Source organism: Dysidea avara, chromosome 7, assembly GCF_963678975.1.
Source record: "Dysidea avara chromosome 7, odDysAvar1.4, whole genome shotgun sequence".
Taxonomy (NCBI): domain Eukaryota; kingdom Metazoa; phylum Porifera; class Demospongiae; order Dictyoceratida; family Dysideidae; genus Dysidea; species Dysidea avara.
This window is the reverse complement of record NC_089278.1, coordinates 30,070,013-30,092,555: the sequence shown is the minus strand read 5'-3', so window position 1 is coordinate 30,092,555 and position 22,543 is coordinate 30,070,013. Positions and strand designations below refer to the sequence as shown.

The following is a 22,543-nucleotide window of genomic DNA, read 5'->3' as shown; positions in this document are numbered from 1 at the left end:
GTATAACTACTTCACTAATCATTTGATGTGTTGCTACTGACAACGTGGCTTAAGTGTACATTTTCAGGTTTGGCTATATACACCAGTAAACTAGAGAGGAAGTATACGGTCATCTACTACTGTAAATAATTAAACCAGTGAAGAAATTTTTGATTTTTCCAGTAGGTGGAATTTCTTGAAACGTTACAATTATTGTATTTATGTTTATCGAACTTGTGACACACATGTTATTTAGACTATTGGACAGGACATCATCATCATGTATGATTACTTAGTTGTGACTATACGTTATGTGAAATAGCTTGCATGCAAAATAGGGCCAGCCAGTGAATTGTATGTGTACAAGTAGCTGGAAGTTTCAACACATTAATTCTGTACACATTATAATAATGCATATGTAGATATACAATGTATGTATGAATGTTTGAAGAAGAACAATTTGAATATCATAAAGAACGGTGGTATTGTACAGTAAGTTTCCTCCCCAAAGGGTAGTTCCTCTCCAGCTAGCATAAGGTAATGTTCATCTCATCTCCATTTTTAAAGGAAACCATACCAAGGCATTAATATTTGCATAAACAATTTCTCTATGCCCCATGTACACGCATACACAGTCAGCAGAAAGGTAAAGGAAAGGTGTGCAGAGGATAACCACCCACCAGAACCCTAAAAAGCACATGTCACCTGAGAGTGTGGTATTGTGGCATAAAATGATGGTTGGGGGTATATACAATGTATCATTTGCCTATATAATCTTTCAACTGGTGACAGGTCCAAAATTTGATTTTAGTTATTACAGTATTGGTGCTTCTGGTACTTTCATCAAGGAGAATGTATGATAGTTAGCAGCAGTACATATTTTGGTGGGGATCCTTTATTTTTGGAAGGGTTCTACTAATCCATTTTCTAGTTTCTGTGTAAATCATGACATGGCCTGTACCATCTCTGAACTCCATACTATCAATGTTTTAGGAGGGCTTCACATAAAACATAATGATGAACTCTTGGTACTATTGTATCATGTGATCATTACTTATGTCTAAAGAGCACTACTCATCTAATGTTTTGATATGAAGAATCAACCACTCAAATAGTAGGTAATAAACAAAGTATGAGGTAATTGTGCAGTACAATTATAATATGTATAAAAGGTTATGTATTGTAGAGTTAACTTGGTAATGTTACTGTACAATTAAAAGGCTTGCTCCAGAAACATGATGTGACTCTATATAGTTAATCACTGTGTATCATAATTTGGCTTGATGGCTTTCACCTTTGGCTGTTTACATACCTGTAGGAGTAGGAATACATAGATAATTTGTATATTCTCTTACAAGTGTGACATTTGCTTACCAGTTCAAGAGCTTTTGTGTTCATTGTCACAGTTATTGTAATTAATTTTCCCCTTCTTGTTGCATAGTGATGTGTAAAAGATAGAGATTCATCATTCAGTTTCTCTATTTCTACTCTACTGATGATTTTGTACAGATCAGTGGTAGATGCTCTGGGCTTGAGAACAATAGAGTAGTTTTCACCAGTGTATGGTTCAGTAAGAATGAGTTTGGAGCAGTCAACAGTATCTTCTTCTGTGACACCACCTGAACTCAGATGACTACGCTCCGGTACTATTGGGTAGCCTGTTATGATTGACTCTACTCTGCTGTCCATACACACCTATGTACGTTAATGATACAACATTAACACACCATCCATCATAAGTCCATATTACAATAGTGAGTACATTGTACTTGTAAAGCTTACCAAAACTAGTGCTTGTTTTGAAAGTGTTCCTTGCAATCCTACATTTTCAAGGAGCTCCAACTGGCTTTTTATTGAATTGTCATGGACATTGAAAGCATTCATTTCCAGAGACCGCTGGTACAGATATACTATTCCCATCACATATTCAGCATCCTGGTAGCTTTTGGGGTCTTTCAATATCACCAGGTATCTGTCTTGATTGTCCTTTCCTTGATTGACATCTTTGATCTTATCACAGGTGAGTGGTGGGGCTCCTGATATAATCCTCAAGATGACTGTGAAAGTGATTGCAATGACCAAGTGATTCATCTTCTCGAGGGAATTATATTTCTTGTTCCCTGTTTAGCTCTTTTGTTTGTTCTTCAGCTTAAGTTGCTTACTGTTTTGCTCTAAGTGTACTGCTTTTATACTAGAATATTACAGCCATAAAGTTCTATCTATACATTGCAAAGCCATTTTGTGGGTCATTAGTTGTCTTCTTGACTATGACAGACCACACTTTTACACACAACATGTATGCTATAAGCATGAAACCTGTGTTTTGTGCTTTATAAAGTGGAGCATAATGGCTGAGAGATAAACTACAGACTGAAAATATAACCGGCTATACTGATATTCTGACAACTTGTACTTCAGCCTTTATATTACCCAACTTTATCAAATGAGTAATGTGCAGGTCACCCAAGGACACAATTCTCTGATGTAGTGGTCTCACTTAATATGTACAATTTGATTCAATACTTGAAACACTGAATTATCAGGTTACGATTTTTTGCTGAGATTAGGTTGAGCCCGTCATTCTGTATGTATGTCTTGTCTTGTATGAGCACTTGTAAATTAGTTTTATTTGCTATCACTTGTTTACTTGCAATCACTTGTAAGTTCAAATTTTTAGTATGTCATTACGGTGCTAGGAAATTACTTTTTGCACATTAATTCTTCTGTTTGACTTGTGCAATGACCTCATTAAGGTATATTATGAGTTACTTTAACTACAAGCATGCAAATCACATCAATTGTATATTATTGCAGAATTGTCATGTACACTGCATTATGGAGAATTAATAAACAAGTGAGCAATTTAATGAATTTTATTTGCAAGTTGTTACAAGAGTTGTTACATTTTTCATACTACATCTGATTTATACTTTGCTAATCACTTGGTGTGTTGCTATAATCACTTGGTGTGTTGCTACCTTACTATAATGTGGGTTAAGTCTGGATTTTCAAGTCATCAGTGAATTCGAACTTGTGGAGAAAATATACTTTTAGACTATTTGCGCATAATTAATTCAAAGTAAGGAAGTTGTAATTTTCTTTTCACCCAAACAAATATCAAATCAGATTACTTCCTTAAACATTATAATTGTATTCATGTTTCATGGAACTGCAATTTTTGTATAAATGGATTAGAATATTGGACAGGAAGTGACATTTTCCTGGAAGTATTTAATAATGACTATGATGGGTTATTTGAGCATTGTTAAATGTACAACTATTGACAAATCTGTTGTGACGTACATTATCACTTTGTGGTAACCGAGTCATGATAAACAAACAACCTAGCATTGATATGTGTGCACAAGCTGGCAGTTTAAGTGTGTTAATGTATTGAACCACTAATATGTGGACATGTTGGGATCTTTTAGTATGTGTGGTTCTTTTAAATGATGAGGTAAAGTCAAAATGCAAAAGCAATCATAATAATTATGTTTTACAGGATGAAGACTAGTAGAGGCTTGTACACACAGTCTGGTATCCATGACAATGATGACCAAGAGTTAGTACTATTGTTATGAAGTCTACCAAATAGAGAAGTAATAACAATAAATTATGACGGAAATGGTAGAAGTCAATGTGTTTAAGAACGCAGAATTAGCTAGCTCACGATCCCAGCTGTTGTGGCTCTTTTGTCACATGCCTTACAAGTATTTTGTTAAGTTGTGTTTTGTTTGGCGGGAGTTGTGTAAACACAGGAGTCACACAATGTCCCCTAAGTGGTATCTGTCTTCAGGCAAACTTCCAACTGCCCACTAACAAAGGCAACCAATTCCACCAAGTACATATCTCCTCAAGCAGCCGGCTAGTGGCTACTGACCTCTTCACGCTGCTAGGATTACTAAACTATTAGTGTGTTGTGTTTACCAGTACATGTCTTTTGTACCAGAAGAAGTCTGCTACTTATTGTGACAGCAAACTTGTATATATGTACTAGCAAGTGTAATATCTATTTTAAAAAAACAATCTTCATTCCTGATAGTATGGTGGGAGTCCACCATTCTAGATTAAACTGAAAAATCTACATGCTGCTTATAATTATTTTCTTTGTTTTTTTTTCTATGTATTTTTCACCCTAGTCAAGAATTATGAACATCAGGATTGGTACTAATGTGCTAATGTATGCACCTATACAAATTTTTTAAAAAGGCATCTAAGACATAGACATAGGTTTGCCCATCCCGATCTGTGCGCTAACTAAATCCCACAGTTACGACTTCAATCAAAACAGTTGCATGGATGGATTTCAATACCAGAAAAAATTGACTGAGTGGACAAGAAACATACTTATCACTGATACAAGAATAGTTTTACTTTGTTGAATTAATCAATAAAGCGACTGTGTAATGTACATACACTAGTTGCTAGCTACAACTTGTATTATCATACATCCCATGTAAATATTGAAACAACAACTGCTCTGTGTTTGTACAAACACACAGTACTAGTGTATCAGTCATTATATTATTGCCAAATCAAAACTTTCAGCTGTCAGTCCTACATGCATTAAAGATTTAATCACTGACACATTATTTTCATTTCTAAACAACATGAATACAATGATTAAACATTCCATTGCCCACACAGTAGTAAACCCATACACTGATCACCAGATGGTGACACGTACAATATATCATATCAGACACAACAAAAGGATGAACTCATCTAATGTATAGAATACTTGTGTTTCTAATAGGATGACACTCCATATATGTAATGAAAGTATCATGGCACTGATGCACTGTGAGTAGTGCTGTAATATTCCTACCTAAAAGGCTGATTGTAAAATGTCAAATGTCCTGAATTCTTGTACAATAATGTTTTAGTGAAAAATATTTGGCTACAAAACCAGCATACCTATCAAAAAAATTTTAGCTGTTATAAATCTAATCAAAAACAGCCAAGCTGTAAAAAAAGGAGTGCGGCCCTTGAAAAGGCTATGATGAAAAAAGATGTGAAATCCAAGGTGGTGGACAAGGAATGGCTGTGATAGTAGGTCAATGGTAAAAATTGTAATAACGACAATTCAGGTGAATTTTGTGCCAAGATCAAGCGGCACCAAATTCAACTGAATTGTCGTTATTAAACTATTTACCATTAACCTACCATCACAACCATTTCTTGGCTGCCACCTTAGATTTCACATCTTTTTTCACCATAGCCTTTTCAAGGGCCACACTCCTTTTTTGACAGCTTGGCTGTTTTTGATTAGATTTCACTTCTTGTTGTATTTGTATACCCCAAAGCCGGCCTATGGCCAGCTTTGGGGCTTTTAACCTATATTTTTTTCTTTACCACAGGAAAAAGAAAAAGATGAAGCAGATTTTATAAATACTTTAACTCATTCTGATTTTATCAGTAAATGTACAAATTATATATATATATATAATGCATATATTTATTACATGTCAATTATTCCCTCAGCATAATTTGCAGCTGATCTCTCTACTGGGTGACTTGAAATGTAGCTGAACTCTCTACAGGGTGATTTGCTTGTACGTAGATGAACTCTTTACAGGATTCTCTCTACAGGGTTCTCTCTACAGGGTTATCTTGACTCTAGCTGAACTCTCTGCAGGGTTATCTGTTTGTAGTTGAATTCTCTACAGGGTGATTTGTTTGCAGTTGAACTCTCTACAAGATAACTTCTTATAGCTGATCTGTCTACAGGGTGACTTGTTTCTAGCTGGTCTCTCTACAAGGCAATTTGTTTGTAGCTGAATTCTCTACAGGTTGATTTGTTTGCAGCTGAAGTCTCTACATGGTGGTTGCTTTGTAGCTGAACTCTCTAAAAGGTGACTTCTTCTAGCTGAACTCTCTACAGGGTGATCTTTTCATAGCTGAACTCTCTACAGGATGATTTGTTTGCAGCTGAACTCTCTACATGATGATTTCTTTGTAGCTGAACTCTCTACAGGGTGATTTGTTTGTAGCTGAACTCCCTACAAGGTAACTTCTTCTAGCTGATCTCTCTACAGGGCGATTCGTTTGTAGCTGAGCCCTCTACAGGGTGTTTGTTTGCAGCTGAACTCTCTACATTATAGTTTCTTTGTAGCTAAACTCTCTACAATATGACTTCTTCTAGCTGAACTCTCTACAGGGTTACTTATTTCTAGCTGATCTCTCTACAGGGTGACTTGTTTCTAGCTGAACTCTCTACAGGGGATTTGTTTGTAGCTGAACTCTCTACAGGTGATTTGTTTGTAGCTGAACTCCCTACAAGGTAACTTCTTCTAGCTGATCTCTCTACAGGGCGATTCGTTCGTAGCTGAGCTCTCTACAGGGTGTTTGTTTGCAGCTGAACTCTCTACATTATAGTTTCTTTGTAGCTAAACTCTCTACAATATGACTTCTTCTAGCTGAACTCTCTACAGGGTTACTTATTTCTAGCTGATCTCTCTACGGGGTGACTTGTTTCTAGCTGAACTCTCTACAGGGGATTTGTTTGTAGCTGAACTCTCTACAGGTGATTTGTTTGTAGCTGAACCTTCTACAAGGTGATACTTATAGCTGATCTCTCTACAGGATGACTTGTTTCTAACTGAACTCTCTACAGGGTGATCTGTTCATAGCTGAACTTTCTACTGGGTGATTTGTTTGTAGCTGAACTCTCTACATGGTAGTTTCTTTGTAGCTGAACTCTCTACAATGTGACTTCTTCTAGCTGAACTCTCTACAGGGTGACTTGTTTCTAGCTGATCTCTCTACAGGGTGACTTGTTTCTAGCTGAACTATCTACAAGTGATTTGTTTGCAGCTGGACTCTGTACAAGGTGACTTGTTCTAGCTGATCTCTCTACAGGGTGATTTGTTTGCAGCTGAACTCTCTACATGGTAGTTTCTTTGTAGCTGAACTCTCTACAATGTGACTTCTTCTAGCTGAACTCTCTACAGGGTGACTTGTTTCTAGCTGATCTCTCTACAGGGTGACTTGTTTCTAGCTGATCTCTCTACAGGGTGATTTGTTTGCAGCTGAACTCTCTACATGGTGGTTTCTTTGTAGCTGAACTCTCTACAAGGTGGCTTCATCTATCTGATACAGGGTGACTTGTTTCTAGATGAACTCTCTTCAGGGTGACTTGCATGTAGCTGAATTGTCTATCAGATTAACTGTTTGTAGCTGAATTCCGTACAGAATATCTTGCAATGTAATATAATTCTAAGTTATAAACTTAGCTGAATGCTCTATTAGGGTGACTGTTCTATTAGAGTATCTCGATCTCGCATTTGCTACACGTAGTTGCCTTTCGAATCATAACTCAGTGCTTTGTAAAAGGACTTTCTATGATGATTATTCCAGCTACATACTGATTTTCAGCTCATTGCTCTAAGCGGTTTGCCTGGTAGATGTGAAAACTAATAGTTTTTTTATTCATAAAAATTGATCGCGCAATTTTGACACAGGTTGGGTTTTGTGTCATATCTCCATGGTCTTTATCTCAATTCCTTTCAAACCACAAAATAGCACTCCTACGATGATTACTCCATCTACATATCAATTTTCAACGCATTCCTCCAAGGGGTTTACCCTGTAGACGTGACAGACCTTCGACCTTATTTTACGCACATGATCGGTCATAACTCCGTGAATGTTCATCGGATTCCTACCAATGTTGGTACTGAGATCCGCCTTAATCAGCCCTTCAAGTGTGCCAAATTGCAGTCCTATCCGAGTACGCATTCGTGTTTTATGGCAGATTTTGCGAAGTGTGCGAAATGAAGAAGATGAAGAAGAAAAAAACGAAGAAATTAAAACGAAATTTTGTTCGCTCGTATCTCGGAAATGGCTGGACCGAGTTTCTTCAAATTTGGTATGTAGACTCCCATAACTGGCCTACACGTTTGTAGTAAATTTAGTTCCAATCGGATTAGGGATCACAGAGCTACATAGGTGTGTAAATTGCGTTTTCTTTCTTCCTGTTAATATACTCACAGTGTGGCGCGCCGGCTTCTTGGGCCGCACGACACACTATCGTGTGTCTTGATACATATAGCACATAGTATATGTAAGTATTTTGTAATCATATTCCTAAACACATGTACAGTTCTAAAGAAGACTACTCTAGTCTCTAAAATATCATGTTACAATTGCTTAATCTGCATAGGAAACATTAAGATAGTTGTTTGTACTAGTGTGGTGGATTAGATGCTATTGCAATACACTTGATGTGCATGTTAAAACATTTACGTAGCTCCATCAAACTAGTCAACAGGTTTTTGATATCACCTAGGTAATATCAAAACTGGCAAGATACAATAAACTGTATGTATTGCTATTTTTAGCATTGCAACAGTACGAATGTGTAATTTGTACACAATTTTGTAGGGAACCCATATCATGTTACATTGTACATGAATATTGCTACATGTAAGTGTAGCTAAGTCTTTATTTGGTAAGTAATGATGACCACCACATATAACAATATTATCCACTCAGGTGTCATGGACGCAAGACAACGTAGACAAGCATTTTCTGTTTTCCTATAGTCTATTTCCTGTGAAGCTTTAATATCGAACTTATAGAGAAAATAACTTGACTTTCCACGCTTACAGCAGGTTTTTCAAACACATTTTAAAAGTACACCTACATAAAACTGGTGAAAATTGATTCAATTACACAAAAGTACAAAATTAATATATTATGCAATGAAGAACTCAGGAATTCAGCCAATGAATATCACAAGTAATCATTATAGTCAATTTTATACAGTCTGATATACTGTATAGGTGTATACTTAAGCTCCTTAATATATATGCAAGTTCACTTGTGCAAAAACTCTCACCTAGCTACATGTGGGTATGTATGTACAAGTTGAGCTGAGCTGTCAACTCATGGATAGAATTACACAACTTCTTGAAATTTGGGTTATTGGTAGACCTGCTAAGAATATATTTCAAAAATTTTCGTTTAGATGTCTGATACACCATCTACAACCAATCAAAATTTACACCATACATTCTATAGGGAACCCATAAAGTACATAATGTGTTGTGGCCTTTTCCCATGCTTCAAGTGTAATGGAGCTAGTGTCTGCTCTTGACACCTTTACTATCACAACCAATTATCTAATTGGTTGAAACACTATTTCTCTCAAGAAAAAATTCTGCTGTTTCCAAAGGGCTCAGCTTAGTGTTTACAGTGTATATTGTAGTCCACAACTCTAATTATATACTTAATAATTGTGTAGTGATATTATTAAAAGTGTATGGTTACTCTAAATACAGCAATATTGGCACATCCACTGCATATACTAAACTTAATTGTAATTGAACAAAGACATGAGGCCATTCACTCACTGTACATACTGGTCAAAGTACCTTAAGAGTGAAAGTCCGAAATATAATTAACAATTGGTGACTTCACAACAAAGGAATTCATTTCCTAATATGGATGTGTGAAGTACACATACCATGCAATGACGGGCAAATAACTGTGACATGAACACCTGCCAGAAATTTGTGGTCTAAAGTACATAAGTGTAGCATATGTAAGTGAAAAGGTTTTACAAGTGCTAATACAAGACCCCTATGTGGGTAGATAAATTCTTGAGATTTGGAAAACATGAACTCAAAAATTTCAACAAATTTTAAGAATTATCTTATAGATACAGCACTCATAACCAAAACACTTCATTAATTTTTTAGTATGAATTAAAACTATAAAACAGCATTGTCATCCTCCAGTGGTATATAATTTGGCTTGGTAACATGTATTCAAAGTAATCAATAATAGAAGTCGTACAACATTTAAATTACCAGCTAGCTGTTGTTGTACAATAAAAAAGCTGCACAAATAAGAAGCCAGTTTAGATTCCATATGAATACTGAAATAGAAAGCAGAGATACAAATTTTTAGTACATATACAATTAGTCATTTTCTAGGATGCTTTTAATTGCCAATTCAACAGTGCTCAGCATTAACTATAATATAGAGCTAAAGATTGACGTTTAAAAGCCATCAATTGTGGGGCAGTGTTGAAGTAGCCAGGCATCTGTCAATCGCCCTCTGTGGCCACCGTTTGTTCATATTCTTATGCAAATGATGTCACTGACATGTGATCTCACTTTAAGATACTATTAATTAAAATACTCCAACAGTTACAAGCTTAGATTAAAAATTGAGAAAATTCAAAGAATAGCTGTGACCCTGTTTTGTAAAGTTTGAATAATGGAAAATAATGTCTATATCCTTTTTAGTTACCATTTCATCTCTCTGATCTGTTATACTTAAGAGATTTGAGTGCAACACTTAACTGAAAATCAGATAGACTGTGTTATTCAGACTGCAAACCACCACAAAGTATCAGAAGTCTTTTTCACTTCTTCAGTACCTTGTTACCATGCTATTTTGTGGTACACTATATACACAGAATTTAGGCATTGTGTCTTCTGCATGGTGAATATTTACTGCTGTTGTGTTTGACAAGCCACTGTGGCTTGTCAAACGTATTCCAGACATGAGCTAGCATGTTTTATTGTTAAGGGTATGACCATGATTCTTGTCACTATACGTCAAAGAGCACAGGAAACTCAAGAATACAAAGAATGGTCCAAAAATGGTTTCAAACCCACACAAGATAAACTATCAGAACTTTATGGCTGCAATATCCTACTATAAAAGCAGTGCACATTGGGTAAAACATCATGCAAACAACTCAGCCAGTCTCAACGCTGAAAGCAAGAAAACAGCTGAACAAGAAACAAGAAATTGATTGCTCTCAAAAAGATGAATCACTTGATCACTGCAATCACTTTCACAGTCATCTTGGGGATTGTGTCAGGAGTCCCACTACTCACCTGTGATAAGATCAAAGATGTCAGTCAAGGAAAGGACAATCAAGACAGATACCTGGTGATATTGAAAGACCCCAAAAGCTACCAGGATGCTGAATATGTGATGGGAATAGTAGATCTGTACCAGTGGTCTCTGGAAATGAATGTTTTCAATGTCCATGACAATTCAGTAAAAAGCCAGTTGGAGCTCCTTGACAATGTAGGATTGCAAGGAACACTTTCAAAACAAGCACTAGTTTTGGTAAGCTTTGAAAGTCCAATGTACTCACTATTGTTAATATGGACTTATGATTGATGGTATGTTAATGTTGTATCATTAACGTACATAGGTGTGTATGGACAGCAGAGTAGAGTCAATCATAACAGGCTACCCAATGATACCAGAGCTTACTGAAGGTTCTGATGATGTCACAGAGGAAGATACTGTTGACTGCTCCAAACTCATTCTTACTGAACCATACACTGGTGAAGACTACTTAATTGTTCTCAAGTCCAGAGCATCTACCACTGATCTGTACAACATCATCAGTAGAGTAGAAATAGAGAAACTGAATGATGAATCTCTATCCTTTACATATCACTATGCAAAAAGAAGGGGAAAAGCAATTACAATAATTGTGGCAATGAACACAAAAGCCCTTGAACTGGTAAGCAAATGTGGCACTTGTAAGAGATATACAATTCATCTATGTAATCCTACACCTACAGGTATGTAAGGAACCAAAAGTGAAAGCCATCAAGCCAAACTATAAATGATACATCTGTGATTAACTAGAGTCATGTTCCTGGAGCAAGCCTTTTTAAATTTTGCAGTGCAGTAACAACCACACAAAATTATGTGACTTATACATGAATTATTATTGTATTGCACAATCATTTTTAAAATTGTTTAACATTGTTCTATGTAAAACATAATATTTACAATTAAACTACAGAGAAGCTTCCTATTGAGTCAATTTGCTACTAGTTAGGAGTAAGGATGTTACATAATGACCATAACCACATCCACATGTGATTATAAGATAAAACAATAAATTTTGGCTTTGCATCTTTATTGCACTCTAGTAGAATAAATTTTCATCTACCAGCTAAGCCTTGTTTTACAACAATCTGACACTTAAAGAAATCATAGACAATTAATACACACTATTATCTGGCCAATGAGGCTTATAACTACACCACATCAGTATGCAAAGAAGAAAGCACAATTTTCACACATACATTTATAATAGGTTCATGTTTCTCTAAATGGTACAATATTAATGAAATCTTTCTGACACTGCATTAGTCTACCTGTCTTGTGTGACATCTTGGGTTGTAACTGAGTTATGCAATCGTACAACCAAAAATAAAGCAACCCAACCAATAAATGATGTGCACAAGTAGGCAGTTTAAAATGTATTAATTCTGCAATATGTAGAGTCAGTGTTGATTTGAGAATATAGATAAAAGTGTACTCACTGGAACCTCTCTTAACAAACTTTACAGCATATAGGAGTGAATAGAAGCTGAACAAAACCTCTATAAATTTTGTTCTATCTCTTCTGAAAAAATTTTATATTGTAGAAAAAGTTATATATTCTTGGCCCGAAGTATCCATTATAGAGTAGGTCTGTAATAAATACATACAGTTGAAGTCTTATTAGTAATATAATCAGCTAGGCCTTAATTGGTGATAATCATCACATCATTCTTTCATGGCTGTTTATCTGCTGAAGATCCTAGCATGCCATCACATGCCATTGCCTCACTTATGCTGTAAAACGTGTCCATTACAGTCATCTTAAGGACAAAATTTTCTGACCTTATAGCAGGTAGCTGCATTACCACTTTGTGGATCAATGGCCAAGTAGTTTAGACAGGTGACCTGATTATACTACATGCATTGTTGTAGAATTAATCTAGTAAGGTATAACATGCACAATTTAAATCTAACTGCATGGCAGTTGTAATTTATGTGTGCTTACTATTACAAAGGAAGTATATTACTACTGTCCTACATAAAAATTGAACAATAATATTATTATGTATGTAGCAGCTATTGTATATAAAATATGTACAGTATGTATACACTGCAGAACTGTAGTTAACAGTAATACATATGTCACTGTTTGAAGAAATTTTTCATGGCATTTTTAGCGGTTTGGAATCATACCATGTACAACAGGTGACTGAAGTTGATCATTGAGTATAATATGAGAACAATTGAACCCAGTGCAAGAACAGTATTCAATGTCTTATATAGCTTTCTTCTTTGTGTATCTCACATTCCTCTCTAGCTTCCCCAATCAAACATACTATAAATATCTCAATGTCATCAGCTACCTGGCATGTTGTTGCCAAGCACACTAACCGTGAACTAAAATTTGATAGCATCACTAATATATAATAACAGAACATGAGACTCGGTTTAATTTCAGCATTTGAGCAACTCACACAGAGCAGCAATATTGTTTGGCTTCACATGGCGCTTCTACATAATAAAGAAAACATGTGTGAACAAAGAACATACTAAGTCTTGTACTAGAGATGTACTAATTTAACTTTTCTGAACTTGATACGATCTAGGAAGTTTTTACTGATCTACCGATATTGTACTGATCTACTATCTTTTATCTCAGAAGTATGTATGCGATGACTGATCTGTTACAGGCAGTTTTTATAATCTCAAACTAAACTTATTGGTCAATTGTTAGTTGAATAATAGGACACCACCCAGACAGCCAACACCCACAAATACTTTAATGCATGCTTTCACCGAGAATTACTTGGAACTTGTAGGCTGTTGTAGCTGAGATTTTGATAGTTCTAGACTATTTGAAATGGTGTAGCACATTCAATGTTTCTCCCAAGGACCTCTGGTAAGTTTAAGGGACTACGTTTTAGTAAAAAAAACAACAGTAAAATTGTGTGTATTTGTATGGTTTCTTGTAGTTCTTAGTAGGCATTCAGCAAAGAAATGATAGTATACTTTAGTGAATAAGTTTAGTATGTTTGAAGACATGACAATTAGAAAGATCGGTATTAAATCGGTAGCTTCTAGAGAAAATCCTGATTTTGCTTAAATCGTCTAGATCAACACTAATCCGATACTAGATTGCAGTAGATCGGTACATCTCTACCTTGTACACATATTGAAACTATACCAGACACAATCATTAATAAAGTTTAGGGAAAATAATAAGTTTGATTAGGGATCAAAAAGTAGTAAAACAAGGTATTTACTGTATAATAGGGATCATGGAGGCTTGGGTTTTACTGTCCAAAAATATCATGCAAAAGCCCGCTTCATAGTAGCTACCATCCTGGCACCTTGGCAGTATTGGTTAGGTATAACCAAGCCCATGCATCATAACTAATTCCAATTCAATTCCATTATGCTAGGAAATGAGACTTTTGCACATTAATTCTTTAGTTTTAATTTACTAGTGCAATGACCGCATAAAAGCATGTAAATCACATCAATTGTATATTATTGCTGAATTGTCATGTACACTGTATTATGGAGAATTAATAAACAAGTGAGCAAGTTAATGAATTTGATTTGCAAGTTGTTACAAGAGTTGTTACATTTTTCATACTACGTACATATGTTTATACATTGCTAATCACTTGGTGTGTTGGTATATACCTAACTATGATGTGGGTTAAGTGCGCATTTTCAAGTTTAGAACAAACTTCAGTGAACTTGCAGAGAAACTATTCTATTAGACTATCTGTGTATAATACATTCAAAGTAAGGAAGTTTTGATTATCTTTTCACCCAAACAAATATCAAACCAGATGACTGCATCCTTAAACATTATAATTGTGTTCATGTTTCATGGAACTGCAATTTTTATATTATTATTATATTGGACAGGAAGTCATATCATGACATTTTCCTGGAAGTATTTAGTAATGACTGTGATGGGTTATTTGAGTATTGTTAAATGTAAAACTCTTAACAAATCTGTTGTGACGTACATTATCACTTTGTGGTAACTGAGTCATGAGAAACAAGCAACATAGCATTGATATGTGTGCACAAGCTGGCAGTTTAATTGTATTAATGTATTGAACCACTAATAATTATGTGGACATGTTGGGATCTATTGTGGTTCTTTCAAATAACTCTGTGATGAGGTAAAGTCACTCTACAATATTGGGATGGTATGTGTAAATAGGTAGGCAACTAGCTATTTAAAATAAAACTTTATATCATAATAATTTTGTTTTACAGGGTGAAGACTAGTAGAGGCTTGTGCACACAGTCTGGTATCCATGACAATGATGACAAAGAGTGAGTACTATTGCTATCAAGTCTACCAAATAGAGAAGTAATAACATTAAATTATGACAGAAATGGTAGAAGTCAATGTGTTTAAGAATGCAGAGCTATCTAGCTCACAATCTCGGCTCTTTTTTCACATGCCTTACAAGAATTTTGTTAAGTTGTGTTGTGCTCGGCGGGAGTTGTGTAAACACAGGAGTCACACAATATCCCCTAAGTGCTATCTGTCTTCAGGCAAACTTTCACCTGCCCACTAATAAAGGCAACCAATTCCACCAAGGACCTATCTCCTCAAGCAGCCGGCTAGTAGCTACTGGGCTCTTCACACTGCTAGGATTACTAAACTGCTATATAGTATTTTGTGCTTGCCAGTACATGTCTTTTGTACCCACAGAAGAGGTCTGCTACTTATTGTGCCAGCAAAGCTGTATATATGTGCCAGCAAGTGTAATATCTAGTGGCTTAAAAACAATCTTCATTCCTGATAGTATGGTGGGAGTCCACCATTCTAGATTAAATTGAAAAATCTACGTACTACTAGTATGATTATTATTATTATTTTTTCTATGTATTTTTCACCCTAGTCAAGAATTATGAACATCAGGATTGGTACTAATGTACTAATGTATGCACCTATATAAAGTTTCAAAAAAGACATTAAGACACAGACATAGGTTTGCCCACCCCTATCTGTGCATTAACTAAAATTAATCTTACAGTTACGACTCAGTGATGGATACAGGGGGTTGCAATGGTTTCAGCTGAAACCCCTCTGAGAATAGTGCGCTCCCCTAATTTATTTATGACTTGTTGTGTGGGTGATAAAATCACCATGAGTTATACATAGTGTATTATATTAGAACTTTTCCTACTGGTGAAACTTCATACTTTTACCTTTGAAGATGTTCAACAACAAGTAGACCTAGTGACTTTTTTTTGGTCTTTGACTTACAGTTGAGTGGAACCTGAAATCCCCTCTGCAAATTTCTAGATCCGCCACTTTGAATTCAATCAAAACAATTGCATTGATGGATTTCAGTACCAGAAAGATTGACTGAGTGGACAAGAGACGTATGTATCACTGATACAAGAATAGTTTTACTTTGTTGAATTAATCAATAAAGCGACTGTGTAATGTACATACACTAGTTGTTAGCTACAACTTGTATTATCATACATCCAGTGTAAATGTTGAAACAACAATTGCTCTGTGTTTGTACAAACACACTGTACTAGTGTATCAGTTATTATATTATTGCCAAACCAAAACTTTCAACTGTCTTAGGTCAAAGTCCTACATGCATTAAAGATTTAATCACTAACACATTATTTTCATTTCTAAACCACATGAATTCAATGATTAAGCATACCATTGCCCACACAGTAGTAAACCCATACACTGATCACCAGATGGTGACATGTACAATATATCATATCAGACACAACAAAAGGATGAACTCATCTTAATGTATAGAATACTTGTGTTTCAAATAGGACGACACTCCACATATGTAATAAAAGAATCATGGCACTGATGCACTGTGACTAGTGCTGTAATATTCCTACTTAAAAAGCTAATTGTATAATGTCAAATGCCCTGAATTCTATTTGCATCTTATACAATGATGTTTTAGAAAAAAATGTTTAGCTACAAACCCAGCAAGCTTATTAAAAAAATTAGTTGTTATATGGCACATAATATATGCAAGTACGTATACTGTATACTCCTAAACACATGTAGCTATATACAGTTCTAAAGAAGACTACTCTAGTCTCAAAAATATCATGTTACAATTATAGGAAACCTTAAGATAGTTGTTTGTACTAGTGTGGTGGATTAGATGCTATTGCAATACACTTGATGTACATGTTAAAACATTTACGTAGCTCCATCAAACTAGTCAACAGGTTATTGATATCACCTAGGTAATATCAAAACTGGCAAGGTACAATAAACTGTACGTATAGCCATTTTTAGCATTGCAACAGTACGAATGTGCAAAATTTTGTAAGGAATCCATATCATGTTAGATTGTACTACATGTAAGTGTAGCTAAGTCCTTGTATGGTAAGAAATGATGACTACCATCAAGAGTTAATAATAGTAGTAGGGAGGGTAACTCTTGCTACCATATATATCCATATTATTCACTCGTGAGTGTTGGTGTCATGGACACAAGATAACATGGAGAAGCATTTTCTGTTCTCCTATAGTAATGTCCTGTGAAGCTTTAATACCAAATTTTGTATATAGCTATATATATATAGAGAAAGAAAATAGCTTGACTTGTCACACTTACAGCAGATTTTCCAAGCACATTTTTGAAGTACACCTGCATAAAACTGGTGAAAATTGATTCAATTACACAAAAGTACAAATATATTATGCAATGAAGAACTCTGGCATGCAGCCAGTGAATATCACAAGTAAACATTAATAGTCAATATCAAATTTAATACAGTCTGATATACTGTACAGGTGTATTCCCTTAAGCTTCTTAATATATATGCAAGTTCACTTGTGCAAACTCTTTTACCTACATGTAGGTATGTACGTACAAGTTGAGCTGAGTCGTCAACTCATGGATAGAACTACACAACTTCTTGAAATTTGGGTTATTGGTAGACCTGCTATAGAACATATTTCAAAAAATTTTAATTTAGATGTCTGGAGTAATTTAGATGTCTTTTAATATTTTAATTTAAAAGGCCATAAAATTTATGACCAATCAAAATTTTCACTATACATTTCTATAGGGAAGCCATAAAGTACATAATCTGTTATGGCCTTTTCCCATGCTTGTAATGGAGCTAGTGTCTTTACTGTCACAACCAATCATCTAATTGGCTGAAATACTATTTCTCTTGAAAAAATTCTGTTTTATATAGCTGTTTCCTCAGGGCTCAGCTCAGTGCTTACATACTGTAGTCCACAACTCTAATTATATACTTAATAATTATGTAGTGATATCATTAAAAGTGTATGGCTACTCTAAAATACAGCAATATTGGCACATCCACAACATATATACTAAACTTGTAATTGAATGAAGACATAAGGCCATTCACTCACTGTACATACTGGTCAAAGTACCTTAAGAGCAAAAGTCCAAAATACAATTAACAAATGGTGACTTCACAACAAAGGAATTCATTTCCTAATATGGATGTGTGAAGTACACATACCATGCAATGATGGTCAAATGACTGTGACATGAACACCTGCCAGAAATTTGTGGTCTAAAGTACATAAGTGTAGCATATGTAAGTGAAAAGGTTTTACAAGTGCTAATACAAGACCCCTGAGTGGGTAAATAAATTCTTGAGATTTAGAAAAACTGAACTCAAAAATTTCAACAAAAATTTAATATGTGACAAAAAGGTACCTTTTTCACACACAAAATTTGACCCATTTCTTGAACTTTGAAGTGTCATAACATTATTGTCATGGCTCATAATTGCCTGAAATCTTTCATGAGTGTAGCTACAGTATCTGGCTACATTTTGAAACCAAGAGCAAGTTAATCAGTACAAGGACTCAAGGGTTACATCATTTTATTTGCTGGTATGTAAAATGTGTGGAAAATTAAGGTACCCTTTCGCAAATCCAGTCACATATTAAGAATGATCTTATAGATGCAACACTCATAGAAAAACACTTAGTTAATTTATTCTTATCAATTAGTATGAATTAATATTATAAAACAGCATTGTTGATACATAATCAATGTTGGCTTGGTAACATGCATTCAAAGTAATCAATAATAGAACATTTAAATTACCAGCTAGCTGTTGTTGTATAATAAAAAAGCTGCACAAATAAGAAACCAGTTTAGATTCCATATGAATACTGAAACAGAAAGCAGAGATACAAATTTTTAGTACATATACAATTAGTCATTTTCTAGGATGCTTTTAATTGCCAATTCAACAATAATTACAGTATGATATAGAGCTAAAGATTGACATTTATAAGCCAGGCAGTGTTGAAGTAGTCAGGCAGCTGTCAGTTTCCCTCTGTGGCCACCGTTCATTCATATTCTTATGCAAATGATGTCACTGACATGTGCTCATTTTCTCAAAAATAATCTTACTTTAAGATACTATATACTATTGAAATGCTCCAACAGTTATAAGCTTAGATTAAAGCATGAGAAAATTCAAAGTTACCAGCGGAATAGCTGTGATCCTGTTTTGTAAAGTTTGAATGATGGAAGATAAATTAAATGTCTATATATCCTTTTTAGTTACCATTTTATCTCTTTGATCTGTTATACTGTACTGTAGAGCACTTAAATATATTACCACCATGCCAGATTGAAATGAGTGTAGAATATTGAAGGAAAAGATTTGAGTGCAACACAAAATCAGATAGACTGCTATATTTAGACTGCAAACCGCCACAAAGTATCAGAAATCTTTTTCACTTCTTCAGTAACTTGCTAACGTGCTATTCTGTGGTACACTATATACACAGAGTTCAAGGCACCATGTCTTCTGCATGGTGAATATTTACTGCTGCTATGTTTAATGTGGCTCACTGAGGCATAAATAAGGATTATGCCAGACATGAGCATGTTTTATTGATAAGGTTATGACCATGATTCTTGTCATTATACGTCAAGAGCACAGGAAACTCAAGAATGCAAAGAATGGTCCAGAAATGGCTTCAAACCCACACAAGATAAAATAGTAGAACTTTATGGCTGCAATACCCTACTATAAAAGCAGCACACATTGGGCAAAACATCATGCAAGCAACTCAAAGCTGAAGAGCAAGAACAGCTGAAAAAGAAACAAGAAACAAGAAATTGATTTCACCCAAGAAGAGATGAAATGCTTGATCACTGCAATCACTTTCACAGTCATCTTGGGGATTGTATCAGGAGCCCCACTACTCACCTGTGATAAGATCAAAGATGTCAATCAAGGAAAGGACAATCAAGACAGATACCTGGTGATATTGAAAGACCCCAAAAGCTACCAGGATGCTGAATATGTGATGGGAATAGTAGATCTGTACCAGTGGTCTCTGGAAATGAATGCTTTCAATCTCCACGACACTTCAGTAAAAAGCCAGTTGGAGCTCCTTGAAAATGTAGGATTGCAAGGAACACTTTCAAAACAAGCACTAGTTTTGGTAAGCTTTGCAAGTTCAATGTACTTACTATTACTTATGATGGATGGTGTGTTAATGTTGTATCATTAATGCACGTAGGTGTGTATGGATAGCAGAGTAGAGTCAATTATACCAGACTACCCAATGATACCAGAGTTTACTGAAGGTTTTGGTGATGTCACAGAAGAAGATACTGTTGACTGCTCCAAACTTATTCTTACTGAACCATACACTGGTGAAGACTACTCTATTGTTCTCAAGCCCAGAGCATCTACCACTGATCTGTACAACATCATCAGTAGAGTAGAGATAGAGAAACTAAATGATGAATCTCTATCCTTTACGTATCGCTATGCAAAAAGAAGGGGAAAAGCAATTACAATAATTGTGACAATGAACACAAAAGCTCTTGAACTGGTAAGCAAATATTACAGTTGTAAGAGAATATACAATTCATCTATGTATTCCTACTCCTACAGGTATGTAAGGAGCCAAAGGTGAAAGCCATCAAGCCAAACTATGATACATCTGTGATTAACTAGAGTCATGTTTCTGGAGCAAGCTTTTTTTAATTTTACAGTGCAGCAACAACCATACAAAATTATGTGACTTATACATGAATTATTATTGTATTGCAAAATCATTTTTAACTTTAATTTTTTCTATTTAAAACATAATATTCACAATTAAACTAAAGAGAAGCTTCCTATTCAGTCAATTTGCTACTAGTTATGAGTAAGGATATTACATAATGACCATAACCACATCCACATTTGATAAAACAATAAATTTTGGCTTTTGCATCTTTATTGCACCCTAGTAGAATAAACTTTCATCTACCAGCTAAGCCTTAAAAATTGTGTTTTACAACAATCTGACACTTAAAGAAATCATTGACAATTAATAGAGGACTTGCAGCGTGACATAAATCATCGTAATTGCTAAGCAACCGTAGCTGTCGGCCATGTTTCGGGACAGTGTTGTGGCTAAAAAGCGCTTTCTCAGGATTTGGTACAGGCTGTAATGAAGCGAATCAGTGTTGAGTTGTGTTGTAAATACCACTCAGCTCATTAAAAAAGGCAAAGAAGTTAGAATTGGTGAGTAATGTATCGAAATTTAGTTAGCCACCTATTTCACGAAGCCAATGATAAGATCCTCTATTTTGAAACCAGTCCCGCTTCCCAGTGCCACTATACCCAGCGCTTAGTGAATAAATCTCGTTACCTTCATTCTGACCCAATATGCACCATACAAAGTTGTCCCGAAACATGTCCGCCTAGCAACCGTTGCTTCACGTGTGCAAGTCCTCTATACACACTATTATCTGGCCAATGAGGCTTATAACTACACCACATCAGTATGCAAAGAAGAAAACACAATTTTCACACATGCGTTCATAGCTTCATGTTTCTCTAAATGGTACAATATTAATGAAACCTTTCCGACACTGCATTAGTCTACCTGTTTTGTGTGACATCTTGGGCTGTAACTGAGTTATGCAATCTATTTACAACCAAAAAAAGCAACCCAACCAATAAATGATGTGCACAAGTAGGCAGTTTAAAATGTATTAATTCTGTAATATGTACAGTCAGTGTTGATTTGAGAATATGATAAAAGTACACACTGGAACCTCTCAACAAACTCTACAGCATATAGGAGCAAATAGAACAAAACCGTAATAAGTTTTGTTCCATCTCCTCTGAAAAAAGCCTTATATTGCAGAAAAAGTTATCCGCACAAATACAGCCAAGCTGTGAAAAAAGGTGCGGCCTTAAAAAGCCTGTGTGAAAAAAGTTGTGAAATCAAAGGTGGCGACCAACACATGGCTGCAATGGTGTATTAAATTTTATTAGCATTAACATCATTGCAGCCATTTGTTGGCTGCCACCTTTGATTTCACAACTTTTTTTACCCGGGCTTTTTAAGGCCGCACCTTTTTTCACAGGTGATCAGCCGTGATAGCAGTGGCTCAGTGGTTAAGGATTTGGGTGTTCAGTATGGAGGTCCCTGGTTCGAATGCTGGTCAGTAACTTTTTTCGACATTTTTTATGCACCTTTTTAATCCCGCGGTAACTGTTCTATTAGAGTATTTCAACCCCGTGATTTACAGTTGTTTGGTTTTTGCCTTGTAGCTCTGAGGCTGTCAATGCAATTTCTTTTAAATCACAAAAGGTTTGAGCTATGATGGTTAACCTACATGCATATTGATTTTTAAAGTTTTTCCCATAAGTTGCTTACCCTGTAGGCGTGACAACAAGTTGGCCTATTTAACTGCAAATAATCGTCCAGAGCTCTATGAATATTAATCAGATTTAC

General features: G+C 35.3%; 2 protein-coding genes across 2 annotated transcripts; both read left to right on the top strand.

Moving 5' to 3' along the window:
* Nucleotides 1-10,698: 10,698 nt before the first annotated feature.
* On the top strand, nucleotides 10,699-11,766 carry LOC136261861 (uncharacterized). The gene is made up of 3 exons (XM_066055940.1): nucleotides 10,699-11,073; nucleotides 11,162-11,479; nucleotides 11,541-11,766. The coding sequence occupies exons 1-3, from the start codon at nucleotides 10,765-10,767 to the stop codon at nucleotides 11,586-11,588; spliced, it is 675 nt and encodes a 224-aa protein (XP_065912012.1). The 5' UTR covers nucleotides 10,699-10,764; the 3' UTR covers nucleotides 11,589-11,766.
* Nucleotides 11,767-19,871: 8,105 nt separating this feature from the next.
* On the top strand, nucleotides 19,872-20,925 carry LOC136261260 (uncharacterized). Its single transcript, XM_066055229.1, has 3 exons — nucleotides 19,872-20,245; nucleotides 20,324-20,641; nucleotides 20,704-20,925. Exons 1-3 carry the CDS (start codon nucleotides 19,937-19,939, stop codon nucleotides 20,764-20,766), a joined length of 690 nt encoding a protein of 229 aa, XP_065911301.1. The 5' UTR covers nucleotides 19,872-19,936; the 3' UTR covers nucleotides 20,767-20,925.
* The last annotated feature ends 1,618 nt before the right edge of the window (nucleotides 20,926-22,543 follow it).

Coding starts and splice junctions, on each gene's coding strand:
- LOC136261861 (XM_066055940.1), top strand. CDS start 10,765: ATGAATCACTTGATCACTGCAATCACTTTCACAGTCATCTTGGGGATT. Junction 11,074..11,161: donor CAAAACAAGCACTAGTTTTG/GTAAGCTTTGAA, acceptor TAACGTACATAG/GTGTGTATGGACAGCAGAGT. Junction 11,480..11,540: donor ACACAAAAGCCCTTGAACTG/GTAAGCAAATGT, acceptor CTACACCTACAG/GTATGTAAGGAACCAAAAGT.
- LOC136261260 (XM_066055229.1), top strand. CDS start 19,937: ATGAAATGCTTGATCACTGCAATCACTTTCACAGTCATCTTGGGGATT. Junction 20,246..20,323: donor CAAAACAAGCACTAGTTTTG/GTAAGCTTTGCA, acceptor TAATGCACGTAG/GTGTGTATGGATAGCAGAGT. Junction 20,642..20,703: donor ACACAAAAGCTCTTGAACTG/GTAAGCAAATAT, acceptor CTACTCCTACAG/GTATGTAAGGAGCCAAAGGT.